At 58.9% G+C, this 26208-nt stretch overlaps 1 protein-coding gene across 16 annotated transcripts in view; it reads right to left on the bottom strand.

Moving 5' to 3' along the window:
• Nucleotides 1-26208, bottom strand: part of RBFOX3 (RNA binding fox-1 homolog 3) — a 512287-nt gene that overhangs the window by 26482 nt on the left and 459597 nt on the right. For all 16 annotated transcript variants that reach the window (XM_032241461.1, XM_032241463.1, XM_032241466.1 and 13 more), the window contains one exon: nucleotides 3957-4211. In XM_032241461.1, coding sequence (XP_032097352.1) covers nucleotides 3957-4178 — 222 coding nt within the window. In that variant the 5' untranslated portion in view covers nucleotides 4179-4211. The remainder of the gene's footprint in view (nucleotides 1-3956; nucleotides 4212-26208) is intronic.

Raw genomic sequence — 26208 nt, 5'->3', positions numbered from 1 at the left:
GCCTGGCTAATTTTTGTATTTCTGTAGAGACAGGGTTCCACCATGTTTGCCAGGCTAGTCTCGAACTCCTGACTTCAAGTGATCTGCTCACCTTGGCCTTCCAAAGTCCTGGGATTACAGGAGCGAGCCAGTGCGCCTGGCCCATGCTAGTCTCCTAGCAAAATGAGGGTCCCTTGGGCATAAAAACAGGGTGTGACCCCCAAGGGCCCACAGTGCTGGCATGTGTGTGACCCTGAGTGAATAAGTAGCTGTTCCAGATGGTGACCCCGGCAGGGAACACAGACCCTGGGGTGGCGCAGGGTAGCGAGATGGGGTCCCTGATCCTTCTGCAGCCCCTCATCTTACTCTGTAGCCTGTGCTGCTTTTGTCCAGAGAAGGCAGGTGACTTTGTGGTGACAAGTGAGAGCAACAGAGCCTGCGTGCGGGTGCGGGTGGTTCTTGTTGCATGTCCCTTCCCATCACGGATGAGAGGAGACGCCCCTGCCCCACTGGGAAGGAGCCTCCGTATTTCTAGATGGTGGAAAGAGGTGTCCTGCTCAGAGGGGAGGAGGCTTCCTGGGGAATGACGCAGCTACAAAGCCACTGGTGGTGGTCGGGACTCACCCGAGGACGTTGAGACCACACAAATCAGCACGTGCTCTGCCTTCTGTAGAAGTCTCAATGTTGGTGAGGGACCAGTGGCCCACAGGAACCCTGTTTCTCTCTGCAGGGTCAGCTGTGCCCCTGTGACTAGGGGTTGGGGGTGCATCCCACCTGGGTGGTGGAGGTGTCATGAAAGGCCCTGAGTTGGCTGAACACAGACGTCCCACTGATTCCTGGCTGGAAACCCTCTAGAGGGCAGGAGCAGCAGGGAGAGGCCTTGTGGTTTTAGAAATTCCAGGAAAGCCTTTCCCGGGCTGGGGCCCAAAGTGCCTGAGGGCCCTGGGGTGGAGGAGACAGGGAGGCAGAGGAGACAGGGAGGCAGAGGCGAGGGGATGGGGGCATGGGCCACTGCTCTCTCCCAGATGCCATCAGCCCCAGGTCCTAGATGCAACAGGCTGCCTGTGGGGGCCCTGGACCTGGACAGGAGCCTGCTGTCTAGAGGCCGGCTCTGCCACAGCTACCAGGGGGGCGGGTGATATGGGGGCTGGACAGGCATCCCGAGTTTCCCCTTTCCACTGGCCAGGGCCACGCCTCCTGCCAGGGCAGCCCATGTGTACCAGCAGAAGGAAGTCCCCTTGGGGGAGAGAGCAGGAAGTCCTGGTGGCCTGGGCGGCATCTGGGTCCAGGGAGTGTCTAGGGGTTTGCATGCCCTGACCTGGTGCCAACCTGGGCAGCAGGCTCTCAGTGGGGGGGAGGGTTCCCTCGGTGGCACTTTATGGATGGTGGGGAAAGAAGAGACCTGGGTACTTGGTGGCTACATGTGGGCCCTCGAGTGCCCCAGGAGCTCAGGGAGACTCTGACTTAGGCAGGTCTGGATCAAAGCTCTGAGCTCACCCCACTTCCTATCCCGAAGCTCTAGATCCCAATACCAGTCTGCTTGGGCAGGGCCAAGGGGAGGCTGGAGTGAGCTGAACAGGCCCTGCTGAGACAGGGCCTGGGGACACCAGAGCCCGCATAGAGGTGTTCGGCCTTCAGCTGCGAGTGCCGGGCAGCCTCTGGGAGGAAGGGGCTCCTGGAATCTAAAACACACTCTCCAGCTGCCTTCCAAGGTAGGAAGGCTCCACTTGAACAAACACTCCAAGGTCGGAGGGTGCATGGCTGCCGAGGCCGCCCAGGTCTTCATTCTTCCTGGGGCACCACGCCGAGGCAGCCTGGGTGCAGGTCATGGAGAATGACTCTCTCCTCTGAGTCCCTGGATGAAAGATCTGTAGACCATGACCCTGAACTCTGCCAGACCTGAGAGACCTTGGCCTGAAGAAAGGAAGGTCAAAACCGGCTGTCTGTCCCCCGGGCTCTGGGTGCTCCCCGCCTGGTCACGCTCCCTGGGAGGCTCCGGAGGCTGGCGGCTGAGCAGTGGGATTCCCATCCTCCTAGTTGGAGAGGACTTCATCGGGATGCAGTGTTCGCCTTTGCAGCAGCTGCTGCTCACTCGGATTCTGTCCATGGTCCGTGGACTCTCACGGGTGAGCCAGGCCCAAGACAGCCTCCCTTTCTGACTTTCCCATCCATGCATGGCAGGAACCGGGGGACAGGGCTGGGTCCTTTCTCCTCTGTAGCCTCGGTGCCAATTCAGTGCCTGGCACATGGCAGGTGCCCGGCAAACATCTGCTGAGTGAAGGAAGACTTTACATGTGTCCTGGTAGGCTGTGTCTGGTGGCCCCACGCGTCCAGGAGACATCTAGCCTTGGTTCTGTTGCTCAGTTCAAGTGCTAGGTCCATCCCCACTCTGTTATCTGTGCATCTGACCCTCCTGCTTCCGGCTTTCTCCCAGGACAAACCCCTGGGTCTCACCACAAGAGCCACCTCGTTTGTCCCTAAGGTCAGAGGTTTGAGCAGATGAGCCGTGTCTACTGGAGTCCGTGACAAAGAGACTCCACCTGCTCCAGACCCGCCCGTTTAGGCTGAACCCGCCCTGGCTCTTGGGATCATCTCCTTCTTTTCTAAGCACACACAGGGTGTTGGTTTGATGAATCAGAACCAGAGCAGCTGGGGAAGTATGGCTTGGCCCCCCACTTCTACCACCCTAGGGCCTGGCCTTTTCCATCTGTGGCCTGTGGCTGTAGGAACCCTGGGGAGACATTCAGGATGCTGGGGAGCTGGAAAGGCTGATGGCCTCAGGGCTGACTCAGGCTGGGCAGAGCTCCAAGCAGGGAGGAAGGGCACCGGCTGGGTGCCAGGTGAGGGTCAGGTCCAGCCTAGGAGGCGGCTGGGGGGGCTCTCTCTGCAGAGGACCTGGGTGACGCTGGAGGAAGCCTCTGCCCATGCACACACCAAGGGAAGGCTCCTATCTGGACCCACGCAGGATGCTGGGAGCCAGGCTGGACTGCAGGAGGGCTGAGGGGACAGTTGGGCGGGGACCCCCACTGGGAGCCGCCAGGGCGGTGCCACTCCCGGGCAGTGCAGAGGGCTCTGGCCTCCTGCCCAGCCCCGCCAGCTAGCACAGCCAGCAGCTGGGACAGGGCCAGCAGGGACGGTTAGATGAACCTGGAGCCCGAGCAGGGGCAGGGGAGGCACATGGGGATCTCAGTGGAGGGGACCAGAGAAAAGGAAGAGGCTGGCAGGGTCTCTGGGGAGTGGGTGGAGGCAGGGCCTGGGCTTTTGTACCCGGCGCCCACCCCAGGCCTGCTGCTTGGCCACGCCCTGCCAGCTCTCTTTGCTCTCAGGAAATCTGAGAAGTGAGGGCTCAGCACTTTTGCCTGGGAGCTGCATTACAACCACATAATTGAAGCTATCTGATTGGAGGCCAGCCAAGCAGGTAGATTACAAGTGATTAGAAATCATAGGAGGGCCTGCAACCCGAGACAGCTCGGAGGGCCCTGGGTGGCCTCCGAGGCTCTGCCTCTGCCCTCCGCCCGTCTCCTTCGCTTTCCACTAACAGGTCTCTGGCAGTGAGGACACCTCCCCAGCTGGGGTGAGAGCTTGCTCAAAGCAGCGTGGCCAGGCCCGGGCGGCTGGAGGAGGGCAGCTGCCACCCCATGCCTCGGTGCCCAGCCGTCCCTCCAGACACCTGCTCATCACAAAGCTCCTTGGTGCTGGGGGTCCAGCAGGGCTGGGAGCACCTTCGCCGGAGGTGACGACCTCTGGCCCAGGAACCCCGTAAAGGGCCTGTCGCCCACACACAGAGGAGGGCAGGCCTCTTGCGCTCCTGGTCCTGCTCCTGCTGTCCTCCACTGCAGACACAGCCTGGGGCCCAGGACCCCCTGAGCAGGCCCCCCACCCAGCTGACACCTCAGGCCCTCCTGGGCCACCTTTCTTCTGGGTGGGGGCTGTTCCCTGAAGTTCTAGGTCTGGGCCTGGGTCGTGGGGGCCCTTACCGGCACTGTCTGGGTCCCGGCGATGGGCTGTGTGCTGGCCTCGGAGCCTGGCTGCTCAGGGTGGGTCTGTGCTGGTGTGTACAGGGTCATGCCATGCTCTGGGGGGACCGGGGTCTGGCCGGAGTAGTCCTGCGTGGGGTGCGGTGGGGGAGGGGCGTACTCGGCAGGGATGCCGTTCTGTGGCGGAGGGGGGTACTGGGCGGGGGGGTAGGGCTGGGCCATCGCTTCAGGCGGAGCCGTGGCGTCCTGATCGCTCTGTGGAAGGAGAGAGAGCAAGTCCTGGGTTAGAATCTTGTCCCCTTCCCAGAGCCCCTGAGGATGGGGCCTTGCAGCTGAGCAGAGCTTCTCCAGCAGTGCTTTCAGCAGCCTTTTCCCAGCTCCTACATGGGGTGGGGGGTCCCCGGCATGGGCAGCTCAGAGCAGGAGGGGTGCTTTGCTGGGGATGCTGGGGAGCCTGGCTCTGGAGTCAGACACCCCTGGGTTAGAACGTTTACTCACACTTGTCAGACCTGAGGACACGAACGACTGACGTGTTTTTCTAAACCACCCGATTTTTCTAAATATTAACCATTTTAAGTTAACTAGGCTCATGCAGTTGTAAGAGATAACAGAGTGTTCCGTACACCTTCTGCCTAGGGTCCCCACCGTAATGTCCATAAAACCATCGCCACCGGAAAACTGGCATGGATTCACTCAAGACACAGAATGTTTGAGAAGACTACTCCTCCTACCCTTTAGAGCCAACCCACCTGCTTCCCACCTCCTGAAGAATTTTAAGCCTCGGTGAGTGGATCACCTGAGGTCAGGAGTTCAAGATCAGCCTGACCAATGTGGTGAAACCTGGTCTCTACTAAAATTCCTAATCCCAGCTACTCGGGAGGCTAAGGCAGGACAATCACTTGAACCTGGAAGGCGGGGGTTGCAGTGAGCCAAGATCATGCCACTGCATTCCAGCCTGGGCAAGAGCAAAACTTCATCTCAAAAAGAAAAAAAAAATTTAAGCCTTGATTTTGTCATTGGAAAGCAGGGGTGAGAGAGCGATGCCCAGCCCGCCCTGGATCCCTGGATGTGACCGCAGAAGCTGCGCTCCGGCCTTCTGCCTCCCCGACGGAGGCTTGTCAGTGGGGCTGGGAGGGTTCCAGCCTCTGTCTCAAGGATCTCTGAGGAGCCCATGAAGATCTGCTTGTGCCGCCTCGAAGGCTGGCTGGCCAAGAGGAAAAACAGCTCCCCAAGCCACTCTCAGAGGCTCTTGGAAGCCCAGGCCCTCCAGCAGGGCCCCCACAGCGATCTAGGACAGTCACTGTCAAAGTGGACTGCCTGGGCCCGCAGCATCAGCAGCACCTGGGAGCCTGTGGGTGGGCCATGCAGATTCCAGGGTGCACCCCAGGCCTCCTCCAGCAATCTGGGTGCGGTGAGAACCGCTGACCTAGGACCTGAGAAGCCGTCCTGACGGGAAGCCCTATGACCCCAGGAGGAGGGCTGGGGCCTTCCACAGGCGGGAGAGCCAGGTGCAGCTGGAGGCGGCAGAGGGGACGGGCTCTAGCCTCCCCGACTCGCTGTCCTCTGCTGCAGGCACAGCCTGGGGCCCAGGACCCCCTGGGCAGGCGAGGCACTCGCCCCCCAAGAGTCTACGGTGTGGAGGCCCCACTGCCTGGAAGGACGGACGCCGCCTCTGCCTGGAGCAGCCCGCCCGTGGGTGAGGAGCCCTGCTCAGATGTGGATGGACTGACAATCACAGCTGCCCTGGCAGGGACAGGCAGGAATCCGAGTCCTTGCTAAAGGTGGGGTTTTCGGTGGCAGGGAGGCGTGCCCGGCAGGGAAGCAGCTGCCCACCCCCTCTTCCCTACCTCTACCCCATGATCCCGTCTCCCGGGGCCACAAACACTTTGTTCACACCACATACATGAGTGAGCACCTGCTAGATGCAGGCAGAGGCTGGGGGCTGCCTGTGCAGGGTGGTCTCTCTCCTGCCTCCCTCCACATCCACACACCCCCTCTGCCTGGCTCCTGTCTTCTTGGGCTCCGGGCAGTGCCTCCCCTGACTGAGGAGGAACCCCTCGTGCCCATGCGCCCCTCACAGGTGGACCTTGCATGTCCACCTGTCCTGCCTCCCCGATCCCCTGCCTGTCCTCTGCATCCTTCCTTCATTCCTACTAATCCACCCAACACCTCTTTTTTTTTTTTTGGAGACAGAGTCTTGCTCTGTTACCCAGGCTGGAGTGCAGTTGCGTGATCTCGGCTCACTGCAACCTCTGCCTCCTGGGTTCAAATAATTCTCCTGCCTCAGCCTCCCGAGTAGCTGAGATTACAGGCACTCGCCGCCATGCTCAGCTAATTTTTGTATTTTTAGTAGAGACCAGGTTTCACCATATTGGTCAGGCTGGTCTCGAACTCTTGACCTCAGGTGATCATTCCACCCACCTCGGCCTCCCAAAGTGCTGGGATTACAGGCGTGAGCCACCGCGCTGAGACCACCCCACAACTCTTGCATGGGTACTATGAGGTTTGTCAGTGGGGCCAGGAGGGTTTCAGCCTGTCTCAGGCCCATGTCTGAGTGCTAGGCCCATGCCAGGGCAAGGGCTGTGTGGGCAGCAACCCCGACACCCCTGCTCCCTGCTGGCGGGACTTGCAGTCCAGTGGGGAAGGAAAGCTTCAGAAAATACCCGCCTGGATGTCAAAGCCTTGTTACGGCACTGGGGGCGGCACAGGGCCTGGCAGCAGCAGGGAGATGGCTCCAGGCTGGGTGTTCTGCTTCAGGCCCGGCTACGCCTCCTGTTTATCGGCCCCAAACCCTCTGCCCAGGGGCCCAGCAACCTGGGGCAGGTGTGCCCAGCTGGAAGGGTGGAGCCTGCGCAGCCCAGCTGTGCGCTGCTCCCTGATGCTCCCAGTGCCCACCGTCCCTGGGCTCTGCAGCAGGGGCCGTCCCTGTGCTCGCCACCCTGTGACAGACTTGCTAAGCAAGAGCCTAAGGAGCAGAAATGCAGTCCTCCTCCTGTCCCCACCCCTCCGCAAAGCCAGCTTGTCCCTTCCCTCTCTCTGCAGACTCAGAAACTGGGGGGGCATTCGAACTCCTGGGCCACAGGAGGGAAGCGCGCACGGGTGCATGCACACGCTCAAGGGAGGACGCCAGCTCACTGCTCCAAGGTAACTGGCGAGGTCCCATTGTCCGCTGTTAGCACACGTGTTGGTGACCGAGTCCATGGGAAGGGGTGGATCCATGAGGGAGGAGGAGAGGGAAGAGGGGGGCACCCAGGAGGGCTGCAGAGCATCTAACATCCAGGGTGGCCAGAGACAAAATCAGTAAAACAGGAGCAAGAGAGTGAAGGAAAGTGTGGACGGTGCAGCACGAGGCCCTGCAGACGTGGGGAGGTGACTTCGTTGAGAAATATTTGATGGGTGGTGGCTCACGCCTGTAATTCTGGCATTTTGGGAGGCTGAGGTGGAAGGATTGCTTCAGACCAGGAGTTCGAGACCATCCTGGGAACACAGTGAGACCCACTCTACAAAAAAATTAGCCAGGTGCATGCCTATAGCCCCAGCTATGCAGAAGGCTGAGGCAGGAGAATTGCCTGAGCCTGGAGCCTGAGGCTGCAGTGAACCAAGGTCACATCGCTGTGGTCCAGCCAGGGCCACAGAGCAAGACCCCGTCTTGGGATAAAAAAAGAAAAGAAGGAAGGGCAGCTCCTGTCCCATCTGCTTCCGTCTCACCCTACCTCCACCCCTCTGCAGGGCCTCATCCCTGTCATTCTACTTGGGGCTGAATGACAGCTGCCAGTCACCCCCACTTGAGGTTCTGCAGGGCTGGAGCCCAGAGCCCTGAGCTAACGAGTGTCAGGGGAACCTGCCAGCATAAAGGCGGGGGCTCCGGCAGTGTGTGCCAGATCCATGGGCATCTGTGGTGGCCCCTCGATGGGGACATTTTAGGCACATTTGTGACGCTAGAATAAAAACAGTGTATTTGATCCCATGGTGCTTCCTGATTTTGCAGACGTTCACTCATGGAGTGCACGTCCCCATTTCCCAGCTAAAACTGAGGTGCAGAGACAAAGTGATTTGCCAGGCTAGTACAGGGCGGCCCCGGAGAGCAGCGCCGGCAGCCGGGACCACAAACCCACCGTCTGCAACTCCACATGGAACTGTAACCCTGCCCGGGGGGCTGGCAAGGGAGGGGAGGTTTCACAGCCGAGCGTAGGGATCTAGACCCTGGAAGCCACAGGCATGGGCTCCAATGCCCCCTTAGCCACCAGGTGGTCCTGGTGACTGCCTGTCCTGTCTGCACAGGTTCCTCCATCTGAAACCTGTGGTCACCACCGAGCCCGGGCAGAGAAAATGCAGAATGAAAGCCAGCCAGCGTGACTCTGGGGGTGTGAGGGTGACCAGCAACATCCCTGCCCCGCGTGTCCTCCACACCTGCACTGGGGTGGCTTCGGTCCTGCTAGTGGCTCTCAGAGCTGGCTGCTCATCTCAGTCACCTATAGAAGTGTCCACACCTGGGCCGCACCTGAACAACAGAGGCTACTTAAACCGTCTCCCAGGAGACTCTGACACGCAGGCCTGGTGGAGAGCCCTGGACCAGACTCTGATGGAAAAGCAAAGCGTATCAGGTCCATCCTGAGAGGGCTCGTGAATGCCCAGTGCACAGAAGGCTGTGCAGCCAGGGTCTGCCCTGCTGCCCTTCTTCGCAGGTCTGCTGGTGTCAGAGTCAATGAGGGCCTGGGCTTGGGTGCTGTGAGTGGAGCAGTTTCCGTTGGGCTACGGGGGTTATCTCCAATGACCTCATTTTGGACCAGCTTGTGGAAGGGTCTGGTTCCCCAGGAGACTGGGAATTCTCAGAGAATGGGGGTCACTTTCCTCACCCTTTGTCCCCATGTCCCTGCACTCAGCACAGCACCCTGTTGTACTCAGAAGAGTCTCAGTGTACATGGATGGGTGGGTGGATGGATGGACGGATGGAGGGGACAAGTGCATGGATGAGCACGTGGGTGGATGGAAGGATAAATGGATGGTTGGATAGATGGGTGGATAGATGGACTGCAGGGTGTGTAGATGAGTGGATGAATCAGAAGGTGGGTAGCTGGATGAGTGAATGGATGGATGGAAGGCTGGATAAACGTGTGGATGGCTGAATGAATGAGCGGGCAGATGGATGGGAGGGTGGATGGATGAGTGGATGGATGAATGGATGGGAGGGTGGATAAAGGGGTGGATGGATAAAGGGTGGCAGGGTGATGGAAAGATGGATGAATAGATGGAGAGAAGAGGGGATGAAAGATTGGTGGGTGTGTGGATGCATGGATGAATGGGTGGGTGGTTGGATGGATAGATGGGTGGGTTGATGGGTGGTGGACAGATGGGTGGGTGGGTGGGTGTATAGATGGACACATGGACAGATGGGTGGATGGATAAATAAATGGATGAGCTCAAAGACCATGGATAAGTTGTTAACCCCCTTCCTCTACAAACGTGACCCCTCCTCCATCATCACTTGCGCCTGGCAAAACTGCTAAGACCCAGCTCTTCCTGTTCTGCTCTACTGCCCACACTGATGGAGATAAACACAAAATCACCCTGAATGATTCTGCCATGCGCCTGGCACTGCCATTCAGCTCTCACAACCCGAATGCTGATTTCAGCCCTCCTCCTCAACCTTCCAAATGTTCTCCTTCATCCTCAGTCTTGGTGAGACCTTGCTTCCTGCTTTCCAGGAACCAGGAGACAGTATCCACGCTCACTTGCTCACCTCCCTGCCTCGTAACGCCATGCTTTCCCTTCTGTGCCCCGGGATGAGCAACCACGCTCCCAGACACGACGAGCCACGTCACTGGACACTAGAGACCCACGCTCCTCACCATTGTGTGCTCGAATCTCTGGAAATTCGCATCTTTTACCCACAGCCATCAGTGCTTCCCTCCTGCCGGCACCCTGGCAGTGTGGAGTCTCTCCCACGATAGGGAGAGAAAACACTCCTTGACAGCATGGCCCCCTGCATCCTGCGAACCCAATTCTCCACTTCCCTTAGAGCAAAGCTTCCCAAATGAGTTATCTATACCTGTGGCCCCAATTCCCTCACGCCCATTCTCTCTTGATCCCACTCCAAGCCAGCGTTCCTAGGCACCATTCCCTGAAACCGCCTCTGTCAAGGTTTTGACAACCGCCATGCTGAAAATGCAATGGCCAATGTCCAGTCCTCGTCTGGCCCGGGCCCTCAGCAGCGCTGGACACAGTTGGTGGCTCCTGTGTAGACACTTCCTTCTCTCGGCTCTGCTGCTCCACCCTCGGTGGGTTCTACTGACTGGAAGCTTCACCTGCCTTGCTGATTCCTGTGCGTCACTCCAGCATCTGGATACTGACGGGCCCCAAAGCTCTGTGCTTAGACCCCCTTCTTCCCTGGCTACGCTGGCTTTCTGAAGCTTTTGATTTAGTCTCAAAATTTAAAACAACATCTGTATGCTGACAACCCCAAAGTTTCATCTCCATCCTGGACTTCTCCCGAAATTCCAGCTGCCACTTGCAATCCCCACTTGGAGATCTGATACATTTTGGGGGCATGACGTGCCCCCAAAGGGACCTCTGACCTCCTCCCCGTCGCCCCCAACAAGCCCATCTCTGGGGTCTTGCCCATCTCAGGAAACACCTGTCCCTGGTCCAGCACACAGTCCTAACCTGGGGGTCACCCTTGACTTTATTCTTTTGGTCCACACCCCACAAACAGTCCAGGAGCAAACCCCACTGGCTCTGCCCCCACACGCCTTGAACCGCCCACTGCTCCCACCCTGGTCGGGCCGCCATCACCTCCTGTCTGGTCCTCCACCTCCTCCCTGGCTCTTACAGTCTGTCCTCTGCAGAGTGGAACCCAAAGTCCTGAGATGCCCCCCCGCCCCCAGGGCCCTGCATGGCCCCTGCTCCTGCTTCTCCCTTCTCCCTCATCTACTCCAGCCGCAAACGTCCCCGCTGATCCTTGGACGTGTGGCTGCCACCTAAGCAACCTGGCACACAGGCATAAGAAAGGTGCTCACCATCATTGATCATCAGAGAAATGTAGATCAAAACTATAATGGGATATCATCTCACCCGTTAAAATGGCTTAAATCCAAAAGACAGGCAATAACAAGTGCTGGCGAGGATGTGAAGAAAAGGGAACCCTCATTCCCACTGTTGCTGGGAATATAAATCAGAGCAACACTATGGAGAACAGTTTGGAGGTTTCTCAGAAAACTTAAAATACAGCTACCATACGATCCAGCAGTCCCACACCTGAGTATATACCCAAAGGAAAGGAAACTGGCCTACGGAAGAGGCATCGGCATTGCTGTTTGCTGCAGCACTGTCTATAGCGGCTACGATCTGGAAGCAACCTCAGTGTCCATCAGCAGATGAATGGGTCAAGAAAATGGGTGCACACATGGAACGGAGCACTGTTCAGCTATAAAAAAACGTGAGGGCCTGTCATTTGCAGTGACATGGATGGAACTGGAGATCATTAAGTGAAATAAGCCAGGCAAAGAAAGACAAACGTCCCATGTTCTCACTTATTTGTGGGACCTAAAAATCGAAACAGTTGAACTCAAGGACACAGAGAGTAGGACAGGGACCAGAGGCTGGGAAGGGGAGGGGGTGGGTTGGGGGACGGTGGGGACGGTTCATGAAATGAGTAAGATCTACCATTTGACTGTGGGAGCTAGCACCTACTGACATGTAACAGCGAGACTACAGTCAACAATAACTTAACTGTACATTTAAAAATCACTGGAAGAGTATCACTGGATAGTTTGTAACACGAAAGATAAATGCTCAAGGAGGTGGACACCCCATCTTCCACAACGTGCTTGTTACACCCTGCATTCCCGTATCAAAACATCTCACATACGCCGTAAGTATACACACCTACCATGTACCCACAAAAATTAAAAACCAGGGAAATGAAAACTGGTGTCTCTCCACCCTGCTGGCGCTTCCCTGCCCCGGCCCAGTGTTGCCTCTGAGCGCCTCTAGGCATCATGGTCACTGTCAGCCTCTGCCCCCAGAACTAGTAGGAGACCAAGGACTCTGTCCCCACTGCTGCTGAATCTCCAGCATCCAGAGCGGTATGTGACACACGGAAGGGACACACTAATAATGTCCCGAACGCATGGATCCACGCACGAATGAAGAAGGAAGCCCGCATGGGCATGCTTGCTGATCAAGCTCCAGGGCACCCCATGGGCCATCTCATCCAATCCCCACAAGCCTGTAAGGGAGGTTCAGGTGTCGGCCTTGCTCTGCAGGTGAGAAAACACAGGCTTGGGCAGCCACTCCGACAGCACCTGGCAGGCAGGCAGCAGGCGGTCAAGTTTGGCCAGTCCCGTCAGGGGCTATTTAGGCAGGTGGGGACTCACAGGGAACCGTGCTGGGCTGCAGGCCCGCTCTGTGTCGGCCATGGTCTCACAACTTTACTCATAATCCCTCCACACGGTCGGTATCACGATTGCCCTTTTTACAGAAGGGCCCAGGTACCTGCCCAGGGTCACAGAGCCGAGGTTCACGCACAGACTGTCCCCTCCCACGCACACTACTGCACAGGCCCCCTTCAACACAGCTGCAGTGGAGGTTGTGGCTGGCTCACCCCAGTGTATGAGTGCCATGGGGCACGCTCTTTACAACTCCAGGCCTAGTGGCCACATCAGGAGCCTGAAATCAGCCCTGTGGGAGCATTTACATCACAGGAATCAGCAAAGGCTGCACATCGGGGCTGCGTGTGGATCTGTCACAGGAGACGGGGTTGTCGGACACCTGCCAGCACACCACTGCCTAACTCCCTTCAATCACACAGCAAGGTGACCACCGTGGCCGCCCTGGAGGCCCGATGTGGTGACGGGTGAATGATACTGAACAAAGCTGTCTGCAAAGACTGCACTCAACATTTTTAAATTAAATGCGATTCACGGAACACTTAAGGAGCCCCTCCTCTGGGCCTGTATTTAAAGGCGAACGAGACAGGGTTATACACTAGAGGGTTTCTGGCACCACAGGGGACTGACTATTCCCAGCCAGCAGCAGTGAGAGCTGGAAGGTGGTGAGCTCCAGGAAGGAGCTGTCCATGCGCCTGGACAGGCCAACCAGGGGCCGTGACAGAGGGGGAGGACAGGCTCGGGTGTGCAGGCCGAGGAAGGTGTGGCGGGGATGGTGGCAGGGCCAGGGCTGTAGGACACGCTCTGCATACTTTACTGACTGTGCTCCACGAGGCTGGCTAGCCTGGCCTGGACCCCCCTTCCCCTATGGCTTCCTGGTGACAGTGGGGAATAGGAGAGGCGCGTGGGCCTGGTGTACTTAGTTCCCTGGTTCCCCACTGGGAGGCTGTCTCAGGCTGGCTCTGTCCTGGACCACGGTGGAGCAACCTCGTCTTGGTGGGGCCCAGCCCACACGCACCGCACTCCCTGGCTCTAGTCACCGCTTCCTCTGCGCGTTCCTCTGGGCCTGGCACGGCGACAGCTCTGTTGTCACCAGTTCTGGTCCTGTGGTGTCCCTGGTGGTCCCTCCAACCCTACCCTATAGACACCTCCTTGAAAATAAACTCGTCTCCAATTATCTGGGAATGAGCGAGCTTCCTGCTGCCTGTTGGATTCTGATGACATGACGGTGTGGGGTGAGGCCCTCCATAGCCCAGGACAGGCAGGCGAGGCCCGGGACAGGCTGGGGCCGCAGCGGACTGTCCGAGCTGCACGGCTCTGCCTGGGCTGTGCTGTAGATGGACATGCCATTGGTCCCAGGACCCTGTGCACTGGCCCTACCACCTCTTGGGCCTCAGCATCTCAGTTCCAGGCTGGGGATAATGACTCATCTGCCTAGAGGCAGGGCTGGCAAGAGGACCCTGCGTCTTCCAGACCTAAGCTGAGGACCCTCAGAGGTCTCTGCCCACATCGCTGGCCCAGTGCATTCTCTGCCTGGCCTGTCCCTTGGCCAATGTCCCTCCAGTCCTGCCTGGTACGGTCCCCCAGCCAACGTGTGGGATGATGGGCCGGCAGGCTGCTCCAGGAGCAGGCGGCGAGGGGAAGGGCCCGCCGACAGTCTGGCCGCGGATGGAGCCCCGCCCTGCATGGCCTGGCTGCCTTCCATCTGCACAGCCCTTCCTGGCTCCCTCTCCTCTTGGGCCCTCCAGGACAATGAAGCTAATTGCCCTTAGACGCCTCCCTCCTTCGGGAAGGGCGCCGCGTGGCCCTGGGCTGGCAGGGCAGGCTGCAGTGGGAGTGAGGCTGGCGGTGAGGCTGGGCACCGGGCCATTTCTCCAGCACCTCTGGGCAAAGCTGGTTCCAGCCAGAAATGGGGAAGGGAGGGAGGGGGAACGCCGGCCCCCATCCGACGAGCTGTGAGGAGTGTTACAGCCTGTGCCACCTGCGCAGGTCACCTGCCTGCCTGAGGCGAGTCCACCCACCTGCAGATCTGTGCTGCCCTCACCCTCACAGCCACCACCCCCCGCTGCATATTTAATTCTGCTGACCTGAAGAGGTGGATGCCACAAGCTGAGTTTCACAGAGGGGACACCAAGGCCGGCGCTATGTGGTCCATGAGCAGGAAAGCCCCTCCCCCACCTCCCCAAGGCCTGGGATACCTACGTCTTCCTGGACACATCCTGCCACACTCACAGTTTGAATGTGGTTGGTATACACACGTGTGACAGGCCGGTGGGAGGAGGGGCTTGGGGCTGTCAGCTGCACATGTCCTTGTAATGGAGACCAGAACAGGACAGATGGATGTCCACTTCTGGAGTCTGGGGCAGGGGCCAGAGTCTGGCACATGTGGTGCCTTCCTGTGGCAGGTGGCAATTCACAGGCAGGCACCCACCCCCTGCCTGGCCCATGGCACTCCTGAGATCCTGGAGGAATCTGGTGCTGGAAGGGGAGGCTGGGGACCCGGGGGTTGACCTCTGGTAGGCAGGGGGTGTGGGTTCCAGTCCCCAGGATCCCTGATGACGGCTGGACCAGGTGACCTCGTTACTCTGACTTCCCTTGCCTGGCAGCAGGGATGGTCCTGCCCTCCTCCCCTCTATACCCCCGAGGGTGTGCATATGAGGCCCTGTCTCTACGTGCCAGGAATTCTACATCCTCATCTCTGGCTGCGATTGAGCAACCTGAACACTCCTTCAGTTCCAGAATCTCAGAACAGGTAGTTCCTGCAGGAGACACCCAGCCCAACCCACCAAAGTCTCCTCCATTCCCTCCCTGACCAGCACCCCCGGCTGTTGCTCAAACAAGTCTCCTGATGGGCGCTTTACCGACGGGGAGGCTCCTTCAGCCCAGCTGAGAACAGCTCTGCCAGTCACTGAGCTGCAATCTGCCCTCCGGAAACTTCCACCCGGAGCCAGGCTTTGCACGCGTCCCACAGACTCCTCTGCGCTGGCTGGCCCTCCGAGGACGCACAGAATCCGCCTCTCTATGACGCTTGGCTGGGGTGAAACCTCGTTTCCTGAGTGGCCAACTACTGCCAGCTTTGCCCGTCCTGGCTGCTCCTCAGCACGACACCAACACTGCGTTCACTCCCAACTTACAGGTCAAGAATCACAGGCAGATAGATGGCTCTGTTTGGATCTGAATCTGGGCCAACCTTCCAAATTGTCACCCGGTGTCACCAGCGTGCAGGTGCTGTGTACCCTTTCCTTCCTCAGGGTCCGGGAGCAGCTTTGCTTCTTGATACCCGTGTGCAGCAATGGAGGCTCCCCAGCTATGCCTGCCCCGGTGGCCAGTTTAAGAGCAGAGGGGGTGGTTTCCACCAGCCAGATCACAACCCAGAGAGCGTGTGAACAGGCATGAGAGCGGGAGTCCCAGGTGAGAAGCAGGTGTCCACAGCGGGGAGAGAGCAGAGGAGGTAGGAAGGACAGGAGGAACAGGAGGCCAGGCATTTCTAGGCGATGCATTTGTTTCTTTTTTTTTTTTTTTTTTAGACGGAGTTTCACTCATGTTACCCAGGCTGGAGTGCAATGGCGCGATCTCGGCTCACCGCAACCTCCGCCTCCTGGGTTCAGGCAATTCTCCTGCCTCAGCCTCCTGAGTAGCTGGGACTACAGGCACGCGCCACCATGCCCAGCTAATTTTTTGTATTTTTGGTAGAGACGGGGTTTCACCATGTTGACCAGGATGGTCTCGATCTCTTGACCTCGTGATCCACCCACCTCGGCCTCCCAAAGTGCTGGGATTACAGGCTTGAGCCACCGCGCCCGGACTGCATTTGTTTCTTTCTTGGAGGTAACGTTCCTATTTTCTTTTCTTGTTTTAATGTGCACATTGTAAGTCAGTGAAGTTTCAGGGAAAATAAAAGATCTAAAACGGATGAAGCTGAAGCTGGGAAACGTGATGTCAAAGGAGGGCCCAGATGTCCCCGACTGGCGCCCGGTGTCCCCCCAAGGAAGAGGACGGAGGCTGGTTCCTCTTCCTGCCTGCTGGGGTCGGGCCTGGCTCCGGCAACGACATCCCGCTGTGGTTAAAGCTGCACGGGCGGGAACAGCACGGCTTATCTGGGTATCTCCGAGGAGGGCGTGGCTGGCCCTGCTCCTAGGACACCCGTGACCCCGGATCCCAGGAGGTTGGAGCTGAAAAGTGTCTCAGAGAACATTCTGTCCACTTTGTCAAGGAGAAAATGGGCATCAGAGAGGCCAACTTGCCCCAAACGCTGCTGGCGCGGGCAGGAGGTGCTGGTGTTCTTCACATCCGCACCACTGGGAAAGTGAGCAGTGGCATGCATGAAGCTGTCCCCAAAATGTACACCATGTGACTGCTTGGTGCCAGGTTCCAGATGTCTGGGGCACACCAGCGGGTACAGTCCTACCTTCAGGGAGCAGGTTCTTGTTGGAAGCCCTACCCAGCATTAGCTAAACTGGAGATGGGGGATTCGACACTCGGGGGTCACCCACCTGCCTCTCTATGATGCTTGGCTTGGGTGAAACCTCCAGCTTCCTGAGTGGTCAACTGCTACTAGGGGCTGGATGGGAGGTACCCTCGAAGGCTGGGCATGTCCTCCTGGCACTGAACATTTGCTTCGGTGACTCCTAAAGAGGCTCCCCCATGTGTGGATGAGATGGGGGACTCTGCTTCCCAGGAGCACAGATGCAGAAATAAACCATCACGCCGGGCATGGTGGCTCACGCCTGTAATCTCGGCACTTTGGGAGGCCGAGATGGGTGGATCACCTGAGGTCAGGAGTTCAAGAGCAGCCTGGTCAATATGGTGAAACCCCGTCTCTACTAAAAATACAAAAATTGGCCAGGCGTGGTGGTGGGTGCCTGTAATCCCAGCTACTCAGGAGGCTGAGGCAGGAGAATTGCTTGAACCCGCGAGGCGGAGGTTGCAGTGAGCCAAGATTGTGCCAGTGCACTCCAGCCTGGGTGACAAGAGTGAGACTCTGTCTCAAAAAAACAAACAAACAAACAAAAACAAAAACCCTCATGAGAGTTTTCTAGGACCTGCTAAGATCCCAGAAGCAGGCTTCCCCCAGGTGCTTTTGGACCCAGGATTAGCCAGGGCTTTCCCGGGATGGAGGTTGCAGGTGGGAGAGGGGACAGGAGGGCCCGGGCAGCCACAGCGCTCTCTCCTGCACCAGGTTCCTGCCTCCAGACTCAGCTGTTTCCTTCGCCCAGAAACAGGCCACTTCCACAGCTCTGGGACTCCTGATGCCAAGGTCTGTGGTTCCGGCTGGACTGTGAGAGTGTGTATCCCTGTCAGATGGGAGCAGGGGCCCCGACCGGCCTGGAACACCCCCAAAAGCCAGGTCGTAGCCGGCAAGAAGGTGAGAGGCCTGGGAGCTGGGGGCTGCCCCTGCTCCTGTGGGGACTCCTCCCTGCCCCCAAGCCTGCCGTGCCAGGACAGGCAGCTCGGGGGACCTCCCTCTCCAGGGCAATCTCATGCCCCCTTATCAAGAGCTCTTCAGGAGGGTCTCAGACCACGAGACCCCGAGCACAAGTGCCTGCGCTTCCATCACTGAGTCCCCAGACGCTGACACGTTTCAGGCACACAGCAAGTGCTCGGGAAATGCTGAGTCAGATTGATGATGCTGATGATGGCAGCAGTGACAGGTGGTGGTTGAAGGCGTATGAGTGCCCAGCACTGGGTGAAGTGCTGAAAGCACATTATTTCATTTAATCTTCAATGCACTCAACTGGCATTCTTGATGCAAGGAAAGAAACTCAAGAGTGGGGAAGTTACTTGCCCAAGCACACAGCCAGGATGTAGCAGACCTGGGATTTGAACCCAGGCCTGTCTGACCCTGGAACCACCTGCTGCTGCCCAACAGGTATGCACTGCTTTCCAACTGGGAGCAAAAAGAAGGTGTGCCCTCCACCCAGGACAGGGAGGAGGGGTGGGCATCAGGGTGATGCTCTCCCCTTCCCCAAGCCCCCCAGGCTCCTATTGAGCCAGCTGTCCCGGCTTCCTGAATTCATTCTAAACTAGCAACCAACCAGCGTTTCCTGAGTCCCTGGTATGTGCCTACTTGTGTGCTTGATGCTGTCCTTCAGGGTGCAGAGGGCACCACGGCCTCTGTAGGGGCTGACTCGGGACCTCCCCGGCTCCCATGGGGACAGGTAGTGGTGTGCTGGTAACATCCACAATTGGCTCTGTGGGGAAAAGCCTCCTTGTGGCATTTGTCAATTTCCCTGGTGTTAATACTGCCACTATCGCTGATTCTAAGCTGCCAGCCTGACGTCTCTGAAGGTGCAGCTGGGAAGAGGTCGTTGCAGTCCAGAGTTTATACGAGACTGCAGCCCACCTCTGGAAGGGGAGGAAGGGGAGGACCTGCCCCAGCTGGGCTCCAATTCACCCTCCTTGCCCCAGCAAGAGGTCTGGGGAAGCCCAGGGATGGGAGCTAGCAAGCAAACGGGAGCTCTGCAGAGGAGGGCGGGGGCTGCTCCTCGAGGTGGGAGGAGGCTGGTAGCGCTGCTTGCTGGGGAAAGGCTCAGGAGGTGCCCAGGCCCAGGGCAGGCATGCAACCGAGTGACTTGCGCCCGCCCCATCCAACCCCTTCTGTCCTGACAGCAGGTTTCATATCTTTTATTAATTAGGGCTGTTGGGCGGCCCGCCACACTGCATATTACTTCATTCAGGGACCATTAGGTCTCCGTGTTCCGCAGCCACTGGCTCTCAGGCCCCCTTCCCTGCCGCCTTCTCCATGAGGACTTCCCAGAAGGCCCAGGGCAGATCAAGAGCCTGACCCCACCCCTCAGACCGAAGGGGCTTCAGGGATCACCCAGGCAGAGCCGCACTGCAGGTGAGCAGGGCTCTGAGGCCCAGAGTCACTGAGCAAGCCAAGAGCCCACCACCAAGTTGCACGCTCTGCCACCTGCTGTCGGCAGTGGAGGGTGGGCACAGGCTGGGCCGCTGCGGTCCCTGCCACCGCCCTGTGCAGGGGTGTGGATTTCCCCACCCTCTTTCTCTCCTTTGTTAGGTCCACAGCTTCGCATCTTCCCCCAGGGCCTCAGGGCTCTCCCACAGTGGCGTGAGGGCAGGCAGTTCAGCAGGGAGGTGCTGGGTGGGCCACGGGCCGGACCTCCCTGCAAACTACAGGCCTCGGTGTGCAGCTGGCTCTCCAGGCCCCGGGGGACACGCCTGGGTCTCACAGAGCCCCTGACACTGACCAGTCTCCTGACACAGCCCCTGGAGTGAGCGGAGTGCCCTGTCCCTTGGCCTGGGCTTGGTGCAGGGTAGGCACTTCCATGCTCTAGCTCTGGTCTCCCTGCCTAGAGGCAGGACCTGGCCCAAGCCTCTAGGCCCAAACTCATCAGTGAAGACCCTGAGCTGCTGTGGTGCCAGGAAATGGTGTGCCGGAATCAGCTCCGCATCTGTGAGGCAGCGTGCTCTGCATGCCCTGCGTGTGTGCTCACGTGTGCTGCAAGTGCCCTGTGTGTGGTATGTGTGCTCATGTGTGCTGCATGTGCCTTGTGTGTGGTCATGTGTGCATGCCCTGTGTGTGCTCATGTGTGCTGCGTGTGCCCTGTGTGTGGTGTGTGGTCATGTGTGCTGCATGTGCCCTGTGTGTGGTCATGTGTGCGTGCTGTGTGATCATGTGTGCTTCACGTGCCGTGTGCTCGTGTGCTGCATGTGCCCTGTGTATGCTGTGTGCTGTGTGCTTGTGTGTTTTATGTACCCCATGTGTGCTCATGTGTGCTGTGTGTGCCATGTGCTCATGTGCTCATGTGTGCTGTATGTACCCCGTGTGTGCTCATGTGTGCTGTATGTACCCCATGTGTGTTTTCTGTGAGCCGCATGCTGTGTGTGCTCTGTGCACTGTCTGTGTGGCCTGTGTGTGTTCGTGTGTGTGCTCCATGTGTTCTGTGTGCCCCATGTGTGGTGTCTGTGCTGTGTGCTCATGTGTTCTGTGTGCTGCATGCTCACTCACTGTGTGTGCTCGTGTTCTGTGCATTCTGTGTGCTCTGTGGGTGCTCCCTGTGCGTATGCTCCACGTATGCTCTGTGCAATCTCCGTGTGCTCCATGTGTGTTCCATGTGGCCTCCATGTGCTGTGCTCTGTGCATGTCGGGAACAGCACTAGGTCATCTGTGCTTCTGGACAGGAAAACAAGCTCCATGTCTATCTTCACCATCTTGCAGCTGAATGTTGGTAGCACCTCCATGCACAGATGCAGCTGCAAGCCCCAGGGCGTGAGGCTGGCCGACCCAGGACCCATCATCCCATCGCCAACCGCAGGAGCCTCAGGCCTTCGTGTCATGCCACCACTGCTCCACTATCTGCCACCTTCCCGCCCTGTCCAACTCCAAACCTGGGCCTGGTCTCTCGCATGTTAGGAAGCCATGGGTTACGGTTTCATGTATGAGTATTTTCTCTCTTGGTAACTGTATCTCAATACAATCGGTTTCCTTCATAATCCTGTATGTTTTATTTTGTGCATTTAAGACCGTTATTGGGAGAAGGGGTCAGACACTGAGGGGTTCAAGGCAAAGACTTGGTAGAAACCTCTGGCTCAATGATGCCAGGGGCCTCCCCGCTCTGATGGCTGAGAGCTGGCCCCGAATCCTGCTCAGCTACCTGGCCCCAGACCAACCCCAACCCCTGCCCAGACTCAGTCCCTCCCTGCTCAGGTCAGCACAGATCTCAGCTGAAAAGCCCTAGGCGAGGGGACAGATTTTCACACGATTAAGCGGCAATTCTCTCCAAGCTCACTGCATACAAATCATAAATAATGTGGCTCCATAAATCCTCTTCTCCCACCAGCTTCACCTCCGCCTGATTCTGCGTCTTGCCTGGGGAAATCGGCAAGGAGTTGGGTATCCGGCTGATGGGGCTTGGCGGGCAGGCACAGAGTGGGGTGCTGGGAGGCGCAGAGCGGGGTGCTGGGAGACACAGAGCGGGGTACAGGGAGGCACAGAGCGGGGTGCTGGGAGGTGTAGAGCGGGGTGCTGGGAGGTGCAGAGCGGGGTGCTGGGAGGTACAGAGTGGGGTGCAGGGAGGCGCAGAGTGGGGTGCAGGGAGGCGCAGAGTGGGGTGCAGGGAGGCGCAGAGTAGGGTGCTGGGAGGTGGGTTCACCTCGAAGATCAACCAGACTAAACACCAACAGGTCCCAGCTCTCGGGGTATGGGGGCTTGAGGCTGCTCAGGCCTCAGCACAGGGGCGACCAAAGGCCTCCTTCCCACCCAGGGAGCCCCTCTGCCTCCAGGGAGGAGGGGAAGCTCATGGTGACCTCCTGTCCCTGCCCACAGGAGAAGGGTGGGGAGCAAAGGTTCAGAGATCCCTGTAGGTTACCAAGGCAGGGGCCAGTGGGAGAAGCCAGAGGAGTGGGCCCCTGAGGAGGCCTGGCCCAGCCTTGTCCATCCACGGTCACTACCAACTCTCAGCAGAGCTTCACTGCAGCTCCCGTCTCACCCTGCACCTTCCCACTCACTCAGGTGAGATCAGTTTGCTAGCATCTCCTAGCCATCTCTGGGATACCATGGTGAAAAACTACCACCATGTGGTGTCACAGACAGGCTTTGCGTGGGGCTTCTCTGCTGTGACCCGGGTCTTCCCTCCTGTAATCCTTGAGGTGTCCAAACACCTCCTCTGGGAAGCCTTCCAAGCTACCCCTACCCAGCTGTGATCTCCACTGTACTGTTCCTCCTCCTTCCTTACTGAAGTTCTGCTGAGATGCTGCTGGGAATGGATAAGCAGGTGAGCACATGAGCATCTGTGGTGCACACAGCATCTGGCCCACACCTGAGGGTGGACCCACAGATACCAGGTTCCTCCTCAGTGGGATGGCAAGATCATTTTCCAGGCCAAAGCTCCCTCCCAGGGCCTTGCGAGGATGATGCAACAGGTCAGCTGTCGAGTGACCCACCTGAGCAGAAGTGCCGCAGAGAACCCACCCATCCTGGCTGTGAATATCAGAGCAGCCCCTGGGCCTCTCTCCCCCAGGGTCCCAGGGCAGCTGGCTCCACCAGGCAAAGAGGAATCCCCGTTTCTGTTTTCTGCATATTCACCAAGGAATATTAGCATTATTAATGGCCCATGGTCTTCATTTAGCAAATGGAACAGGATATTACACACAGTGCCCAGGACATGAGGTGGGCAGGCAGGGGTGGAGACGGCGGGAAGGCAGGACCCACTCTTGTGTTCTGCGCCCAGCAGCCTCAGGTTCTGGGACGTCCCCCTGTCCCTCCCACAGTGCCCTGGGGCTTCCAGCAGCCACCTCCTAGTAACTGTGAGTTCCAAGAAGGCGGCTTCAAATGAACATTTGCAAAATGTAATTAGGAAGGTAAATTTCCTGGCAACGACATAACGCATCCCACAGCCAAACACCCACCCGGTGGAATCTGGTTTGAAGACTGGATTTATTCATCACTTGGAATCAGTCCCCTGACGATCCCTTCTGCAATGGGGGCACTCAGGAGCTGGTGGTCCGGTCAGTGTCTCTGGAAGGGAGGCTGTGGGGACAGAGCCCCTGGGTGCTGACGCCTGGTCGGTCACGTGTGGCTGCACATGGCAGGTGCGCACAGCTCTGCAGCCTTGTGGCTGGGACACAGTGAGGTCTGTGGCGCATGGTGAGCTTGGAGACTCTGCCCCTCAAAGTCCAGCCTGAGGACCCTGTCATCTGCTAGAAATGCAGATTCCTGGGCCACACCCTGACCTGCTGCCTGGAAATCACAAACCATAGATGTCCCAGGTGAGGGGTCCTGAAGCCGGTTGGCACCTTGACCACGTACATTGGAGCCACCCTAGGGCCCTGCCTGTGGTCGGCCATGAGCGACACCAGGGGATCGGAAGGAGCCTCCATGCAGGGACACCGGGGAGGGGGCAGTTCCCCCAGGCCTGGGCCCAAAAGGATGCTGCGCAGAGCATCAGGGACAGCAGCCATTGGTGGACACTGGCATTCCCACCAATGGTGCTGAAACAGCCAAGGGGCCTCGAAGAGGGGTCTGGAGAAAGACCACGGGGGGCAGGCTTCTGAGTCCATGGGAAACGCCAGCTGGGTACCCTCAGTCACAGCAGGGCTTGAGGAGGGGGCAGAGACTTGGCGAGGCAGAGGGACTCTGAGTGCCGTCCTCCAAGAATCACACTAAGTGTGACCCCATCTAATCCCACAGATGGTGAGGCTGGGGACACAGCACACCCAGATGAGGACACAAGGTCACAAGGTAATTGGCATCAGCTGGTCTAGAAGCTAGGCCTGGGGGCAGGAGGTGCTTTCTGCTTTACCTGTCGGTACCTCCGAGCACCTGCCCAGTCCACAGCCCGGCCACAGCCAGGGAGACAGTCAGGGCCACAGGCCGCCCTGGAGCTATTTAACTTGTGAAATGGGACCGGCAAGGGAAGGTGGTGGGGTCCCTGGGGAGGCGGGATGGGTGGTGGTGGGGTCCCTGGGGAGGTGGGATGGGTGGCGGTGGGGCCCCTGGGGATGCGGGATGGGTGGTGGTGGGGTCCCGGGATGGGTGGGGATGGGGTCCTGGGGAGGCGGGATGGGTAGGGATGGGGTCCTGGGGAGGCGGGATGGGTGGCGGTGGGGTCCCTGGGGGAGGGGGCAGGCCACCGTTAAGTGCTGTCCTCTCACAAGGAAAACCTTGCTGCCCAGCCATCGGCCTCTCTTCCAGCAGGATGCATCTGCTGGAGCCACACCCCTAAGGTCACTGTTGGAGGGGGTTGCTCTGGGCTGGACACAGGGAAGCTCCCTGGGAGGCCTGAGCCCTTCACAGGAGGCCCCCATTCCCAAGAGCAGGAGCAGGGCTTCCACCCAGGGCTTCTGAGCAAACGCCTGGGCAGCCCATGACTGGCCCGACCTCCCTTCCAGGTGCTCCCAGTGCAGTGGGGACATCGGGGGAGGGATTCCCTGTGGCGTGTCCCATCCCATCCCCATACGGGATCTCTGTGGACCACTCCTTGCCATCCTTTCCCCAAAGGACCAGAAACTGTCCTCACCCGTGTCCCTAAAATCAGTAAGCAGCCTGGCATCCCCAGGCTCCCTGCCCTCCCTGCTGTGGCTAAGGCAGCAGCCAAGGACTCAGAGACAGATGCTTCAGGCTGGGGGACACCCGAGGTCACAGAATCCCTCCCTGAGACGCCAGCCAGGGCTGCACTGTGAGCTGCTGAGAGCTGAGCACGTGTGGTGCCCACAGCTCATCGGCCACTCATGCTGGGTGGGGTCATGGTTCTTGGCGTCAAACCCGAATCCCCCGGGCTGCAGTCCGAACCCATTTCCTCCTGCTTTGCTCTTTTCCTAGCTGGGCAGAGGTCTGGGTCTCCCTTCTGCAGGTCTGGAAGGTGTAGACCAAGGTCCTGGCACCCCATGGGCTGCCTGCTTCTGTTTCCCTTCTCCACATGTGCCGACCTCAGAGACGGGAGACATTCGCCCTGGAGAATCTGCTGTGTCCATCATGTTCTCCCCGGCTCAGCCCTGACAGTCCCTGCTGTACACATGTACCCCACACTGCCGTTACCCACTGCCCAGCTCACAGCTGGGCAAGGCCCTCTTCCCTGTGACCCCTCCTAGCCAGAGGGAGTGCCAGGGGATTGGCCGATGCACCCCTAGGTCAGGTGGTGGAGCCCGGGCTGGGGGTGCACTTCCTCCCCATGCTGGTGCAGGCCGTGGCAGGAGTGTGGGGAGAAGGACAAGCCCGGCCCAGGAGGGAGGGGACCCCACGCTGGGAAGAAGCTCCTCCCGTTGCCCCCAGGCTGCCAGACCTCTCGGTCAGAGTGGGGCAACCGCAGTGAGACGGCCCCCCCGCCGTGCTGCTGGCCACTCACCTTTCCAGGCACGGGGGCCCTGGCCTCTTGCCTAAGCTCTGTGGGCCAGCTCGGCCTGGCCTAGCGCTGCCTGAGCAGCGTGAGATGCGGAAGGCGCTGGGAAGCACCGGGAAGCTGCCGACCCTCACCCAGAACCGAGCTCTCAGCCAGGGTCCCTGAGCCGACGTCTGAGTCCTCTAATGCTTGTCCTGGGGCAGGCGGCGGTGCCAGGGCAGCTCTCATTGGAGCCTGCTCTGCCCCTATAAATCAGCAGCAAGCTCTTCCTGGCCTGTGACAGCCACTTCCCAGGGGCGCGGGAACGGCCTCGCATGGCCCTGGCATTCTGCACACTCAGCCACACGCCTCTGGCCTCCAGGCCTCCCAGAGGTCCAAGCCCTCATCCTGCTTAAGGCCTTCCCTTCACCAGAGGCGCCCCATGTTTGGGTTCTGAACCCCAGCAGGGTAGCTCCTGGATGCATCCCGACAGACACACACACGTGCTCACATGCACACACTCACACATACGCACGGCCCCTGTGCACACATGCAGGCCTTGTGGACATGTGCCCCCAGTCCCTCTTTATGCGTGTGCACGTGCACATGCACACACACGAGCACACATGTGCGCACACACATGCAGCCCTGTTCACACTCCCAAGACACGCAGTCCCTGTGCACATGTGCACACACACACATTCCCAGTGCACATTTTCACGCAAGCACCCCTGGATGAAGGAGTATCCTCAAGCCCCCAGACCACTGTGAAATTATCAAATGTCCCCAGGCGGAGGGTGGGGCACAGTCACCCCCTGTTGAGAATCACTGAGCTGGACGCGCCTTACCCAACCCCTCCACACACACGTGCCTGCAGTGACTGTGCACGCAGCAGCGCACCTGCACACCTACACACATTCCCAAACCCCCAGGCCACCTGCCTGACTTGGGTTTGCCCTCCACTGCCTGCCCCCTGGCAGCAGCCCCTGTCCCCTGTGGCCTGAGCGCCTCCTTTCCTCCCAGCCAAGCTGCTGGCGCCTGGCTTGGCCCAGGCACGTGGGGAGGGTGTGGGGGAAGGAGGCGGATGGC

This window comes from Sapajus apella, unplaced genomic scaffold, assembly GCF_009761245.1.
Source record: "Sapajus apella isolate SASKATOON/1434 unplaced genomic scaffold, GSC_monkey_1.0 scaffold48, whole genome shotgun sequence".
Taxonomy (NCBI): Eukaryota; Metazoa; Chordata; class Mammalia; order Primates; family Cebidae; genus Sapajus; species Sapajus apella.
This window is presented reverse-complemented; position numbering and strand designations above follow the sequence as displayed.